Below are 13230 nucleotides of genomic sequence, written 5' to 3'. Positions count from 1 at the left end.
TTATTTGTTTTTTACGTTATGCACAACTCTCATTTATTGTGTAATAATCTAATCGTAACATGTATTTGTCACATGTTTTGATGCATTTTTATGGTTTATAAAACATTTGTCGGAATTTTTGTGGGCTTGGAATGGATTAGGGCATTTGCATGGAAAACGCCTCTCTACTTACGTAATTTTCTACTTACATAATTTCTTCCGGAACCAATAAATTTCGTAAGTAGAGGTACCACTGTAATAGGTAATAGCCAATGGCAGAGCAGCTATGAGAATGTTGCGTTCAGGAACCTGTGGGAGATTCGAGTATCAGCCGATACTGTGTTTTTATTCTTGTATCAGTCAATAGTGCGTTTTTACATTACGCAAGTCGAAATTTCTTTCGTAAGTAGAGGTAATGTTTTCCTGCTGAGCAATTTCGTAAGTAGAGACATTCGTAAGTAGAGGTATCACTGTACCGCAAAGATTTGATGTGAATTTAATTCATATTCAGTTCTGTTGAAACATAGTCCTAGGATAATTACATGGAAAGTGCCAAGACTGAACCTTGGAAAAAAAATTTTAATTTCATACCATTTAGAAGACTTTACACATGAAATAAAACTTTTTTCAAGCTCAGACACCAATTTCCAAAAGTCTTTTAAAAAATTATATCCAGAGATCAGTTTCATTTTCTTTTTCTGGGGTGAAATGTGACAGCTTGGAAAGTCTACAGCAGTATGGCAGAAATTCTGAATGTACTAAAAGCTAACACCACAATTTGCATAAAACTACATGAAAAAAACTGATTGTACAGATATAATAGGAAAATTTGATTAAATAGTTGTTTTACCCATTTTTTAAATTTATTTTTGCGTGACGGTTCGGATGAAAAGTTTTTGAAAGGAAAATCTATCAAAAATGTTATGAAAGAAATCAAACTTCACAATTGTTTGAACTTTTCCTCAAACTCTTGAAATATGTCATTTCCTGTTATTGGTGCACTTACAGGAAGTGGATGGCATTTTGGCGAAAAATTACATTTGTGTGAGAGTGGAACAATGAAATTGATGGACACAGATAAATCATGTTATTTTAACCAAAAAATAGAAAATTTTAACATAAATAAGACATTTCCTATTAAGAAAAAAGTATTTCTAACCATAAGAACAAAAATGCTTGAGATTGTGTTAAGTTTTACAGTACATAAGTGACAAAAAGAGAAAATGGTTGTAGTTCAATATAAAAAGTTAAAAATATACTAATTGTACATTCATTATTTGTGTTTTACCTCACACTAACAAGTAAACTTGAATTAATGGTATCAAACACTATTAATATCACTGACAAGTTTATTATATCTCCCATTTCTCTTTTAATGTTGGGAACCCACACTGTTACCTATGGATTTAAATTTATAGGTAACATGGAAAATGACTTATTGTGAGAAAGCTACAAACTTGCAGTTAGGGTCAAATTGTAGTCGACACTGTGTGGATCCAGCTAGGTGTCCAAAAAGTTTCATGGTTCAGAAGTCACGGGGGACAACCTACCATGGGATTATTGCTTTAAAATAAAGAAACACGTGTTACAATTGAAGAGATAATTGAGACTTCATACATCTCCAACTGATATTCAATTAATTTTTAAATGCAGATCTGCCATAAAGTGATTTCTTAAAAATACAATTAAGGTGCATTTATCTCATTTCTTATTTTATTTTCTTATCCATCTTACGTCTACTTAAACATCTATTAACTTGTGTATTCTTTTCAAACAGATGAGGTGAAATATTTCTCTTGATGGTTGATAGTAAATTGCTCGTGCTGCCTATGGGTTTTAACTACATGTGTGTGCCAATCTATTGTGGTCTAAACTCACAGTCGTACAAAACAAACAGGTAAGTATCCCGTGATTATGTCCTGATTTACCTTCTTATCCTCCGTGGAGGAAGAACGCGTGGCGCACCACCTGTCGCATTTCCAGAATTGTCTTGGTGGTGTTTTCTTTGCCATGCGGGACAATCTGCGGTAAACAGCTTGGAATGTGACCGTCATTTCGGAAAAGAAAAGACGCGATAAATGAGCTCGACAGAGCTGGTGGAGTTCAGGGCGGAAGTAATCAACAACTTCGATCCGGCCTGATTATTTGCGCATCTTGACAAGCGGACGCGCTGAGGACTCAGGTGATGCGGTGCCTTTTAATGAAGGAGGCTCTGTGAATTAGCCGACGTGCCAGAAGCCTTTGCAGCTGGTTCAGTATACACTGTATACTCTGAGGTACTGTATACTATACAGTACCTCAGAGTACTTGGTCTCAATTAGAGTTTAAGATTTCCGATTTTTAACTGTAGCAGAATATCTATGGAATAAATTTTAGGAGCGTTTTTTGGAATGAAAACTTGTTGGGGCCTTGGATAACGCATACTGCTGGCTCTACCCGCATCAATTCTTCTGTCAATCACATATTCAAGCGCAAACTTCACGTCTGCATTTATTTCCATGGATATATGAATTTTCTAAATTGGATGGCTGGCTGCTGAAGCGCAGCGTCACCGCTCAAACGTCACCTATGACGCACTGCTGGAACCGTAGAGACCCGATTTATCCCTCCATTTTTTTCCCTTCTCATTATTATTTTATTCTGTTGGGATCGTAATAGCATATCAGCATTTGGGTGGTGGGCTTGCAAGGCGGTGGGGGGGTGGGGGTCGGACAAGATTATTTCTGTCCGTCATGGAAGTTTGAGCAGCTCTGGGTTTGTGAGTCACTGTCCTTTAGGATTTTGCGCAGGTGTTTTCGTGGGTATTTGTTGCTTTAGGTCGTAACCGGTGTGGGGTGTTGAAGTGGAGCCAAATAATATGGTCCTAAAGACCCTTGGTCCTCCAGCTTCGTGTTCGTTTTCTCTTGGTTGTGGACAATTTCTGAACAGAGTTAAATAAACAAAACACTCAGTGAAATGTCGAAGCTTCAAAGTTTATTTTTCAATTGCAAAGAGAATATTCTCGGCACTTTGTCTCATGGGAGATTACTCCCTGCAGAGTGCGAGGATGCACTTGCAGCACATGGATTTTATGCACATCAGAAGGCGGGGTTCACCTGGTATCACAACAGCTGCAAGATAGCAGGCAAGACAGTGGGTTACATTCAGGTGATGTCATGGTGCGCCAATTATCTGAGAAGAGGAAGACGGCCTTGCAGACGGCCTGGCAAGAGGTGATAAGCAGACAGGTCATGAAAACTATCGTAGCTATACGCCAATTATCTAAGAAGATATACGCCAGTTATCAGAGAAGAAAGCGGAAGACGGCCTTGCAAGAGTTTCTGCTCGACTAGCTGTGCAATTATCTAAGAAGATATACGCCAATTATCAGAGAAGAAAGCGGAAGACGGCCTTGCAAGAGTTTCTGCTCGACTAGCTGTGCAAGCAATTTAGCATAAGTCAGCAGTTCTAACTGTCACGTGATGTGACCTAAGATGAACTTTAAGCTCAGTAACTTTCCACATAAAAAGATATAATTCCAACATAACATAAAAAGATATAATTCCAACATAACATAAAAAGATATAATTATAAAAAGATATAATTCCAACAATCCCCCTTTTGGACTCGAAAGAGTCCAACACCTAATCAAAAGTACCAGCAGGGTCATCAGCGTCTTGGAGAAGAGACATGCTGTAGGGAGGGGGAGGACCGGATTTACCTTCTATGGTGGTGGTGATCAGACGGACCATCAAGGAACGAATACAGGGAACGCAGCAACAACCACAAATGACTATAATGGCAACAAAGACGGCTATAGACATGAACAAAGAAATAAACAACGTTTTCCATTTACCAAACATGTTAGTAAACCAGTTATCCAAAAGACTAAAAACAAGGAAATACAGCATGTTTTTTTTTTTTTTTTTTTTTTAGACTGAAGATAACGGTTGTTGCTTGTAGAGAGGGAGGTCTTGCACCTTTTCCTCTGGGTTGACCCCTCTGGATACTGGCTCGTCCGGACGCTGGTTGAGAGCGATGCTCGGGAACGCTGCACCGTGACCGCTGGGGTCTCTTCAAAAGCTTAGGTCAGTTACTGAACGTAATTGCCTGCTCTCGGGTTGCTTTGTGACTTTACGCCACGTTGAACAACCACTCACTCGATGTCCTCAGTTGGAGCCGTTGCTCGATGTCCTCAGTTGGGGCGGATGCCCTAGTGGTCGTCACCACTATTAGCAGCTTTTGGAGAGGGGAGAGCGACTCCCGTTGGGGTCTTTGCAGGCCTGGTGGACGTCAGATGAAACCACGTGTCCCCTCTTCCTAGAAGCCGAACTGCGGTTCCGGTTCTCTCAATGACTTGATGGGGACCTGTCCACCTAGGTTCAGACCATTTTCGTTTGATTACTCTCAGCCACACCCATTCACACACATTCACACTTTTTGGTGGTTTCTCCTGTGGTTCTGTGAGATGGGAAAAATTGACTGTTAGTTCGCGGAGGCCTTTTGGGCCTTGGAATCCGGGAACTGGTTCCAATGGAGCTGTGGGAGCTGGAAAAGGTCTGTTAGTGTGTGCCTCAAATGGGGTCCAACCTGTGGATGAATTCAATGACATTCTGACATTCAACAGAGCCACAGGGAGGGCCTGTAGCCAATTCATCTTTGACGAGGCCATGGATTTTGACAATTTTTCTTTGATGTTGCGATTCATTCGTTCGACCTTTCCCTGTGACTGAGGGTGATACACAGCGCCAAAAGTGTGTCTCAATCCCAACATACTTTCCACCTGTTGTAGATGTTTGTTTTTGAAATGAGTTCCATTGTCTGACCTGATTTTTCTCGGAAAACCATGAGTTGGAATGTAATGGTTAACCAAATGTTTCACTACAGAAGCTGCTGTCTCTGCTCTGCATGGATAAGCCTCAGGCCATCCTGAAAAAGAGTCAACAATCACTAACAGGTATCGATACCCATTAACCGATTGGATCATGTCGGTAAAATCCATTGAAATTACCTGACCAGGTGCTGTCACTTCCTGGTCCTGCACCCCTGGAGGTGGTTTAGTTGTTGGCAGGCAATTATGCCTATTGCAAACACTGCAGTCCTGCAGTTCACTTTTCACAATTGTTCTCATGAACGGATGCCACCAGCCACAGAGACGTCTCAGTGTTTCGTCCGTGCCTACGTGGCATGGTCCATGGGCTTCTTGAATCAAAACTTTCAATTGTTTTTGAGGCGGCACAGGTTTACCTTCTTTGTTCCAGATTCCTTCATCATTCTTTTCACCCCCTTTTGCCTTCCACAAACTCCTTTCTTCTGGGCTAGCTTTCACCTGCCACTCTCGGATCACATCATTCGTTATTTTGCAATCAATTTCTTTGTCACTCACCGAGAGTTGGAGTGCTGGCTGATAACCTGCCACCTTTTTAGCAGCTGCATCTGCTGCGGCGTTTCCATTTGCAATCAGGTCATTTTTTCTGGAATGACCTGGACACTTGATAACAGCAACAGCTTTTGGCAACATCAGCATTTCCTGGAGATGCATTACCTCTTTCAGGTGTTTAATTGGACTTCCTGTTGCTGTCTGATAATTGTTCCGTTGCCATTCACTTAATGCAGTATGTACAACCAAATGAGCATAAGCAGAATCAGTGTAGATATTTACAGTTTGGTCTTTTGCGAGTCCTAGAGCTTCTGCGACTGCTAGGATTTCAGCTCTCTGTGCTGACTGTGGTCCGTCCAGTCTGACTTCCTTAACTGTCTCAAAATCGTCGTTTTGATGTTGAACTATGGCAAAACCTGATTGCAGGCCATCCATGCCTTTAAAACAACATCCGTCGGTGAACAACGTCATGTCGGGGTTAGTCAATGGCTGTTCGTACAAGTCATCTCTGAGTTTTGTGTCGTCTTGGACTTTTTCTGTACAAAAGTGTGGGGTACCTTCAATCAGACCATCAGCCATATTGATCCCTTCATGGATGAAGATGATGTGTGGTTGAGTGATGACCGATTCTAGTGCTGAGGCAAAAGATGAACAGGGCGTTTGGCGTTTTTCATAATTGTCCAATGGTGTTGAGACATACATACAGACGTTTCGTTCTCCTCTATCCCCCTTTTGAAAAAGCACAGCAGAAACACTGCTTGCTTTTTCAGCCACATCGAGGAAAAACATCTTATTGTAGTCAGGAATGGAAAGAAATGTAGCAGAGGCCAAACATGCCTTAAGGTGAGAAAAGGCAGCATCAGCGTCCGGAGTCCAGGCCAAAGCGGCTGAAAGGTTCCGCATGCCGACTTCCTTGACCATAGCACGGAGAGGATGCGTGCACTCTGAGAAGTCAACAACATGATGGCGAGAGTAGTTACACAACCCCAGAAAAGCTAGCATTTGCTTCACGGTAGATGGACGAGCAGAGTGTAAAATGTCTTCTCTGTGCGAGGAGGAGAGGCCTGTGCCCATCCGGGATACACAGCGACCAAGGAAAGAGACTTGAGTTCTGGCAACTTGAATTTTGGATTTAGAAACTTTAAGGCCTACTTCATGGAGACGAAGGAGCAGAGAGTGAGTCGTGTCCAGACAGGATTGCTCTGATGGAGCCGCAACCAGGAGGTCATCGACGTACTGGACGAGGAGCACACCGGGCGGAAGAGACAAAGGTTTCAGAAGCTCACGAAGATGGACGTTGAAGAGACCAGGAGAAAGGAGGAACCCCATGGGCAGACAGTTGTAGGAGTATCTCCTTCCATCCCAGGTGAAGGCCAGATAAGGTTTCATGGATGGATGAAGAGGAATACTGAAAAAAGCATTAGCCAAGTCGATGACAGTGAAGTGAGTGTGAGAGGGCGACAACAGTGAGAGTGCAGCATGAGGGTTCGGGACCGGAAGGGTGGGAGTGGTGACTGCAGCATTTATAGCTCTCAAATCATGGACCATCCTCCATTTGCCTGTACCTTTCTTTTCTACAGGGAGAATGGGTGTATTAAAAGGAGAGCTTTCAATTAGAGCAAGCACACCAGCTTCAAGCAACCCGTTTATGGTCTCAGTTACACCGGCCTTACCCTTCGCAGGAACCGGATATTGAGGAACCCAAATGGGACCCGGTTTCATTTGAAACGTGACTGGCGTGACGTCACAACGACCGACATCCGTAGGACCCTGGGTCCAGAGGGAGTCGGGAAGAGAGTCAATCAGCGCAGGTGCCAAATCGCTGTCGGATGTTTCTCTGCCATGGTGCCTGTCCAGGACGCTGTGTTCTAGGACGGAAGGGATCACAAATTCTGGAGACAAAATGCGATATGAGTCAAGAGATGCAGAATAGTGCAAACCAGAGTAGAATGTCGGCTTCCAATCATCAGCATCGATGCAAGCTTTCACGAAGGGACCCAGATCTTTCTGTGTGTGTTTTGGGGAGACAGCCAAGGAGACATGAGGATAGCAAGGCGGCATCGAAGGATCTGGAGGATCATCCATACGATACCACTTCTGCTGTTCGGGCGTCAAGGATACGGCCCAAGCCACACCCTGAGGTCCTACGTAGAGATCTTGGAGAGAGAGATCCCACGGGAGTCCTTCCACCTCCTGGAAGGCTCCCAGGAAAATTGTGTCTTCCATCCTGTCATAATACAGAGTACAATGCAAAGCGTCAGAGACCAGATCATAGGGGCGTAGGTGACGGACCCAGGGCGACCACTTTGTCCAGAAAGTCTCAACAGGAGTCCACTGTCCAGCATCAGTGTCCATCACAACCCAAAAGATGTCAGCATACATGCACACCACAGCAACTTTGGCATGTACCGGAAACATGGTGTTGACGGGGTTGGTGGCAGACAGGCACAGTCGGGATGATCCATCCGGAAACATCAGTTGCAGGCCGTCGGCAGAACACTTTATCAAAGGACACAACTTGCACATTAAATCACGCCCTAAAAGATTGGCAGGGCTGGAGGGAGCCAGGATAAAGGAGTGAGTTAATAACTGGTTGTGTGCAGAAACCAAAATGGAGGAAGTCTTTGGCAGGGCAATTTCTTCACCCTTGAACCCAACTAAAGGAATTACGTCATTGGTGACATAGGCGCCAGGAGGAAGCCGTTGGATGGTGGAATAACGGGCACCAGTATCAACCATAAAAGGAGTTGACACTCCTCCTACCGTAATGGTGATCATAGGCTCCTGCATGCCTATGTCCGTGGGTTCAGGGCATCTTCATTGTGAGAACTGTTCACCAGGGGGCAGACGCTGGCGATTCGGGACGGGCGACCCTTGGTTGGAGTCCACTGGGCGGCGCTGTTGGTACTGCTGCCGATCTAGAGACTGCCACCGTCCCATGTCTCTGCCACGTCCACGAGGGCGTTGGAATCCACGACCACGCCCCCTAGGTGGGGGCCTCTCGGGGCAATCTTTGACCCAATGACCTTCTCTGCCACAGCGGAAACATACGTAACGTTGAGTGTCAGCCCCACCCCAAGATCGTGGCCCCGACTGATACATCATTCTATCTGCATCATCAGGTGGAAGAGCAGAGGCAGGAGAGGAAACTGAGTCCTCTTTCTTCTTGATGTCCTGGATCTGCATGACGGTCAATTGAGAAACAGCAGTTTGATGTTTTTCTACCTTAGTATCTTTTTCTTTGGCATGTCTCCTCAGAAAGTGTCTCAGGCAGGAACACCACCGGTCATCCGTCATTTCAGCCAGATCTGGTATGTTTTCCATGGCGGTAACCACTGTTTTGGGAATCCCCTTCAAAATGGAAGCTCGAAAGACTGAGTCATGGAAAGGCGAGGTATTATGTAGAAAACCTGTTTTAATGTGATATTCAGTTTTGGCCCGATCAACGTAAGTAGTCGCGTCCTCTCCAACTTTTGGAGTGAACACCATGTCATGGACAGCACACAGAGGCAAAGGGAAATGTGCGTTAAGACCTACGTCAATGCGGTCCAAATTTTCGTGGTCTAGAGGTTCATCTTTAGCCATACGACCCACCCCTGTTTCCTCTAGAACCTGTGGTAAGATAGACAAAGGACATACTTTAGTTAAAATCATTTGCATGTCACCACCACACAAGTCGTGGCCCATAGCCTGACGCTGCACGGATGCAAACCAATTGCGTCCCCCCGATGAAATAGGTGGCAATGTCTGAAGCATGGCATTGAGATCTGCTGCAGGGAAAGGGCGGTAGACGGCAACACGCCGTCCGGAGTTGGGGTCCACTGTATCCATCAATGGAGCTTGTACAGCGGCTCTGGATCGAGTCACAGGTCCCTCTGAGGTGGGCTGACAGGGAGGCGGGGTTGGAGGCCGGGGAGGGAGAGAAGGGAGGGGAAGAGCGGAGACGGGAGGTTCCGCTGCTGGAGGCCGGGGAGGGAGAGAAGGGAGGGGAAGAGCGGAGACGGGAGGTTCCGCTCGGGAAGAGAGGCGACAGAGCTGTTCCTGAAGTGCAGCCACCTGTTTCTGTAAAGTGGAATGTTGTTCGTTGTCAAATGATACCTCATGATGTTTGAGTGACGTCTTGAAGTGTTCCTCCGCTTCCTGTTCTGCTTGTAGGACCCTCTGACGGAGTTCGTCTCTGACGCTGCGGGAGGCATTCCCTCTGCGCAGCAGCTCCGTCTTGAACTCACTCAGGGCAAGCCTCAGGTCCGGATAAGTTTTACTGGTCCTGAGGATTTCTTCAAACTCATCTTTAAGCTGTTTGTTAGCTCGTTCACAGGGCGCGGCCATGATTCTGACATGTTCCGGTACCACTTTACCTTCAGTCGCGGGTGTGGGCGCGGATGGGGCGGTCTGATCCATGTGCAGTTTCCCGCTGGTGATGTTCCAGACTGGTGCCTGGACGTATAGTGACGGCGGGTCTGGTCTGGTCTGAGTCAGAGTCAGAGTCTGTTGTAATTCTGCATAAGGATTACTGGCAAACGGGTTAGTTTTGGAAAAAACAGATGCAAAATTCTCCCCCAGTTAAGGAGGCGGGTCAGGATTATTCCAACCACACTTTTCTTTGACCTCTTGTCTACTTACTCTGACTGATCCTCCCATTGACAGCAATCGTACATGTGACTTAACTTTTTCCACCTTTACATATGACTCTCGTGCCCGCCTTCCTGGAATACTGATTCTATTTGTTGCAGAGACAGTTGTGGCCAGTACATTTAACTTTTTAATGCATGCTTTTTCAACCTCTTTCATCAGTAAGACGAATGATTTTTTGGATGTTAGCGGTGGTAACCATCCTTTTTTACAGCAATCTTCAAACCAATCTTTCATTTCAGACTCCGTCTTACTGCGGATCTTTGTGGGCAGTCCCTCGGATGCCACTAAAATAGCAATTTTTGCTTGATTTTCTAATGGTGCACCATCTGGGTCGTCTGGAATTAAGTTCCAGTTGAACCAGTCTGTTTCCCGATCGAATTCACCTTCCATTGTAAATTCTATTAGGCCTTTTCCCAATTTAGTTAAGAAAATTCGGCGTCGTTTCCTCCGAGAACCTCAACACGGAACTCAGTATCACTCGACCCACGATCCCGGATCGTTTCACTAATATTCCCAGACGGGCGTCCCAGACGCAAAATCTCTAGCGCGCAGGATGTCCCAGACAATCCTCTCAGTCTACTCAGTTATGGAAGAATTTACCAGACGTTTTTAGCCAATAGTTTGCTTTAACCTCTACAGCCTAATGTCATCAGCTGGGGCAACCCCACAAACTCTTTGAGCAACCGCAGCATTAAAACAACTAGGTTTGAACGTCTGTAAACCTAGTTGAGTGTTCTTACTGTAAGAATAATTTAGGTGTAAGAACCACCAGACGCTGACACAAAGTATAATTAAAAGACCGATCAATCCAAACAGCGTCCGGTTCGACATTCACAAAAAGACGTCTATTAAATCAAATCACTGGTGTTCGAGTCAATGATTCTAGAACGTTTTCCAAATAGGGAAAGACAGATTTTAACCTTATACTGACAGGCAGAGACAAGGCCCTAAGAGGCAAAGTTCCTCTTACCTTACAAGTCGGGGTACCCTTTGGAGTTGTCTCTGTCCGGCAGGAGTCCAGCCAAGATCACGTCGGGGTCACCAAATGTTGAAGTGGAGCCAAATAATATGGTCCTAAAGACCCTTGGTCCTCCAGCTTCGTGTTCGTTTTCTCTTGGTTGTGGACAATTTCTGAACAGAGTTAAATAAACAAAACACTCAGTGAAATGTCGAAGCTTCAAAGTTTATTTTTCAATTGCAAAGAGAATATTCTCGGCACTTTGTCTCATGGGAGATTACTCCCTGCAGAGTGCGAGGATGCACTTGCAGCACATGGATTTTATGCACATCAGAAGGCGGGGTTCACCTGGTATCACAACAGCTGCAAGATAGCAGGCAAGACAGTGGGTTACATTCAGGTGATGTCATGGTGCGCCAATTATCTGAGAAGAGGAAGACGGCCTTGCAGACGGCCTGGCAAGAGGTGATAAGCAGACAGGTCATGAAAACTATCGTAGCTATACGCCAATTATCTAAGAAGATATACGCCAGTTATCAGAGAAGAAAGCGGAAGACGGCCTTGCAAGAGTTTCTGCTCGACTAGCTGTGCAATTATCTAAGAAGATATACGCCAATTATCAGAGAAGAAAGCGGAAGACGGCCTTGCAAGAGTTTCTGCTCGACTAGCTGTGCAAGCAATTTAGCATAAGTCAGCAGTTCTAACTGTCACGTGATGTGACCTAAGATGAACTTTAAGCTCAGTAACTTTCCACATAAAAAGATATAATTCCAACATAACATAAAAAGATATAATTCCAACATAACATAAAAAGATATAATTATAAAAAGATATAATTCCAACAGGGGGAATCAGAGTCACGTTGTCTTTTTCATTTTTTCCCCCTCTGATTCCTTTTTCCTTCTCTTAATTCTTTGACTAGTTTGTCCGCTATTTCCTAAACCCAACTCAAATTATGCCCTTCGATTCGGAACCGTTCAAACACTGAATACTGTAGATGTTTGGGGGTGTTTTTTTTTACCAGATCCCATTAAAAGGCATCCAGCAGGTTCTTTTTCTGATGCTTTTTCCAAACATTACAACTGTTTAAGTTGCCGTTTAAACTTCTAGGAGTGTGATAGTTGTGTTTTGCAACCAGTGAGCTCCCTCCTTTCCATCCTCTTCAAGAGGATGCCTTTCTAAACAAAAGATAATCAGCAGCGCCTTCCACTGGCAAATGTACGGATTAAATTATCCTTATTGAAGGATAATTTCTAACTTTAAAAGAAAATTTATCCTTCTGATTATGATCTAAACATTCTGAACAAACTCCTATATGATCTGTGCAGAATATAATTTCAAAGAGTAATCTGTTTACCTGAAAACTATACCTAAAGGGTATACCTTCTTATAAACCTGCCTTTGTCTGTTTCTTTCCCTTTCTGTATGTATGACAGGAACAAAAAGCCAATCAGCCCATAATTTTAATCTAAATGTTACCTAGAAACATAAAAAGCAGCAACAGCTGGTAATCAATGCCATCACTTCTACCCGCAAAACATCAGAATGCTATTGTTGGTGCTAAAAAGTTTCAGGGATTCATTTAGATGGATTGGTATCAGAGTTGATGAGTTCTATGAATACCATTAGCAGATAATCATTCAAATCTGTGCAAGAGGAAAAAATACTGCTAGAGGCAAGAAGAAGAAAAAAATGTTTGGGTAATGTAAAGTTATAAACAGAATGACTGTGAGCTATGTCCTCATGCGGTATTCTGTTCTAGTCATAGATAACTTAGGGTTAGGGTTTTAAAAATACCCATCTCATTTGAACATATATGTCTGTTTAAGTCTATAAATACGTTTCATTCATTCTTTGTTTTTGCAGAGTTTGGCTCTACTGGTGTTCCATTCTAGTATCTGACTAACATGACAGGAGAAACTCCAGCACATCTGGAAGCATTATGTTGCAGCTAATGTACCTGAACATTCACTGCCATGAATTAATTATGAAGTGAGATACAAAGGAAAAATGTTCGTAATGTGATTCCCTCCATCTGTTTTCCCTGTTGACTCCTGTCTAATCTGCTCAAACTATGCAACACATTAAGAGCTGGTGCCATTCTTCATCCCAGTGGTTTGCTGGATGATAAATCTTATGAATCATGCATATGGTACATGAGTAGAAGTCTTGATTGTGTTGGGACATATATTTGCAGCACATTTGCAGTATATTCTCACACATTCTCCCTTTGTTTTCTATAGCGTCCAATAAATGTGTTTCCGTTATATGTTAACTGCTTTCTGAGATTTCCATGTTT

General features: G+C 43.8%; 1 protein-coding gene across 5 annotated transcripts; it reads right to left on the bottom strand.

Moving 5' to 3' along the window:
- Nucleotides 1-2937: 2937 nt before the first annotated feature.
- LOC137602922 (uncharacterized) lies at nt 2938-11756 on the bottom strand. Of its 5 annotated transcripts, XR_011037218.1 has the most exons (4): nt 11280-11756; nt 10944-11104; nt 9697-9775; nt 4223-4334 (listed from the first exon to the last, which is right to left on the bottom strand). XR_011037218.1 is itself a non-coding variant. In XM_068326036.1 (3 exons), exons 1-3 carry the CDS (start codon nt 8126-8128, stop codon nt 4279-4281), a joined length of 2190 nt encoding a protein of 729 aa, XP_068182137.1. In that variant the 5' UTR covers nt 8129-8553; the 3' UTR covers nt 2938-4278. The 5 variants fall into 5 exon arrangements, 1 of the variants encoding a protein (XP_068182137.1); XM_068326036.1 differs by lacking the exons at nt 9697-9775; nt 10944-11104; nt 11280-11756 and adding exons at nt 5896-6912; nt 7012-8553 and having other exon boundaries at nt 2938-4334; XR_011037215.1 differs by lacking the exon at nt 9697-9775 and having other exon boundaries at nt 4197-4334.
- Between the last annotated feature and the right edge of the window lie 1474 nt (nt 11757-13230).

This window comes from Antennarius striatus, chromosome 10, assembly GCF_040054535.1.
Source record: "Antennarius striatus isolate MH-2024 chromosome 10, ASM4005453v1, whole genome shotgun sequence".
NCBI classification, from domain to species: Eukaryota; Metazoa; Chordata; class Actinopteri; order Lophiiformes; family Antennariidae; genus Antennarius; species Antennarius striatus.
The sequence above is the reverse complement of the archived record's forward strand: the minus strand, read 5'-3'. Positions and strand labels throughout refer to the sequence as shown.

Coding starts and splice junctions, on each gene's coding strand:
- LOC137602922 (XM_068326036.1), bottom strand. CDS start 8,128: ATGCAGGAGCCTATGATCACCATTACGGTAGGAGGAGTGTCAACTCCT. Junction 6,913..7,011: donor ATATCCGGTTCCTGCGAAGG/GTAAGGCCGGTG, acceptor TTCTCCCTGTAG/AAAAGAAAGGTACAGGCAAA. Junction 4,335..5,895: donor GGCTGATGGTCTGATTGAAG/GTACCCCACACT, acceptor GTCTGAACCTAG/GTGGACAGGTCCCCATCAAG.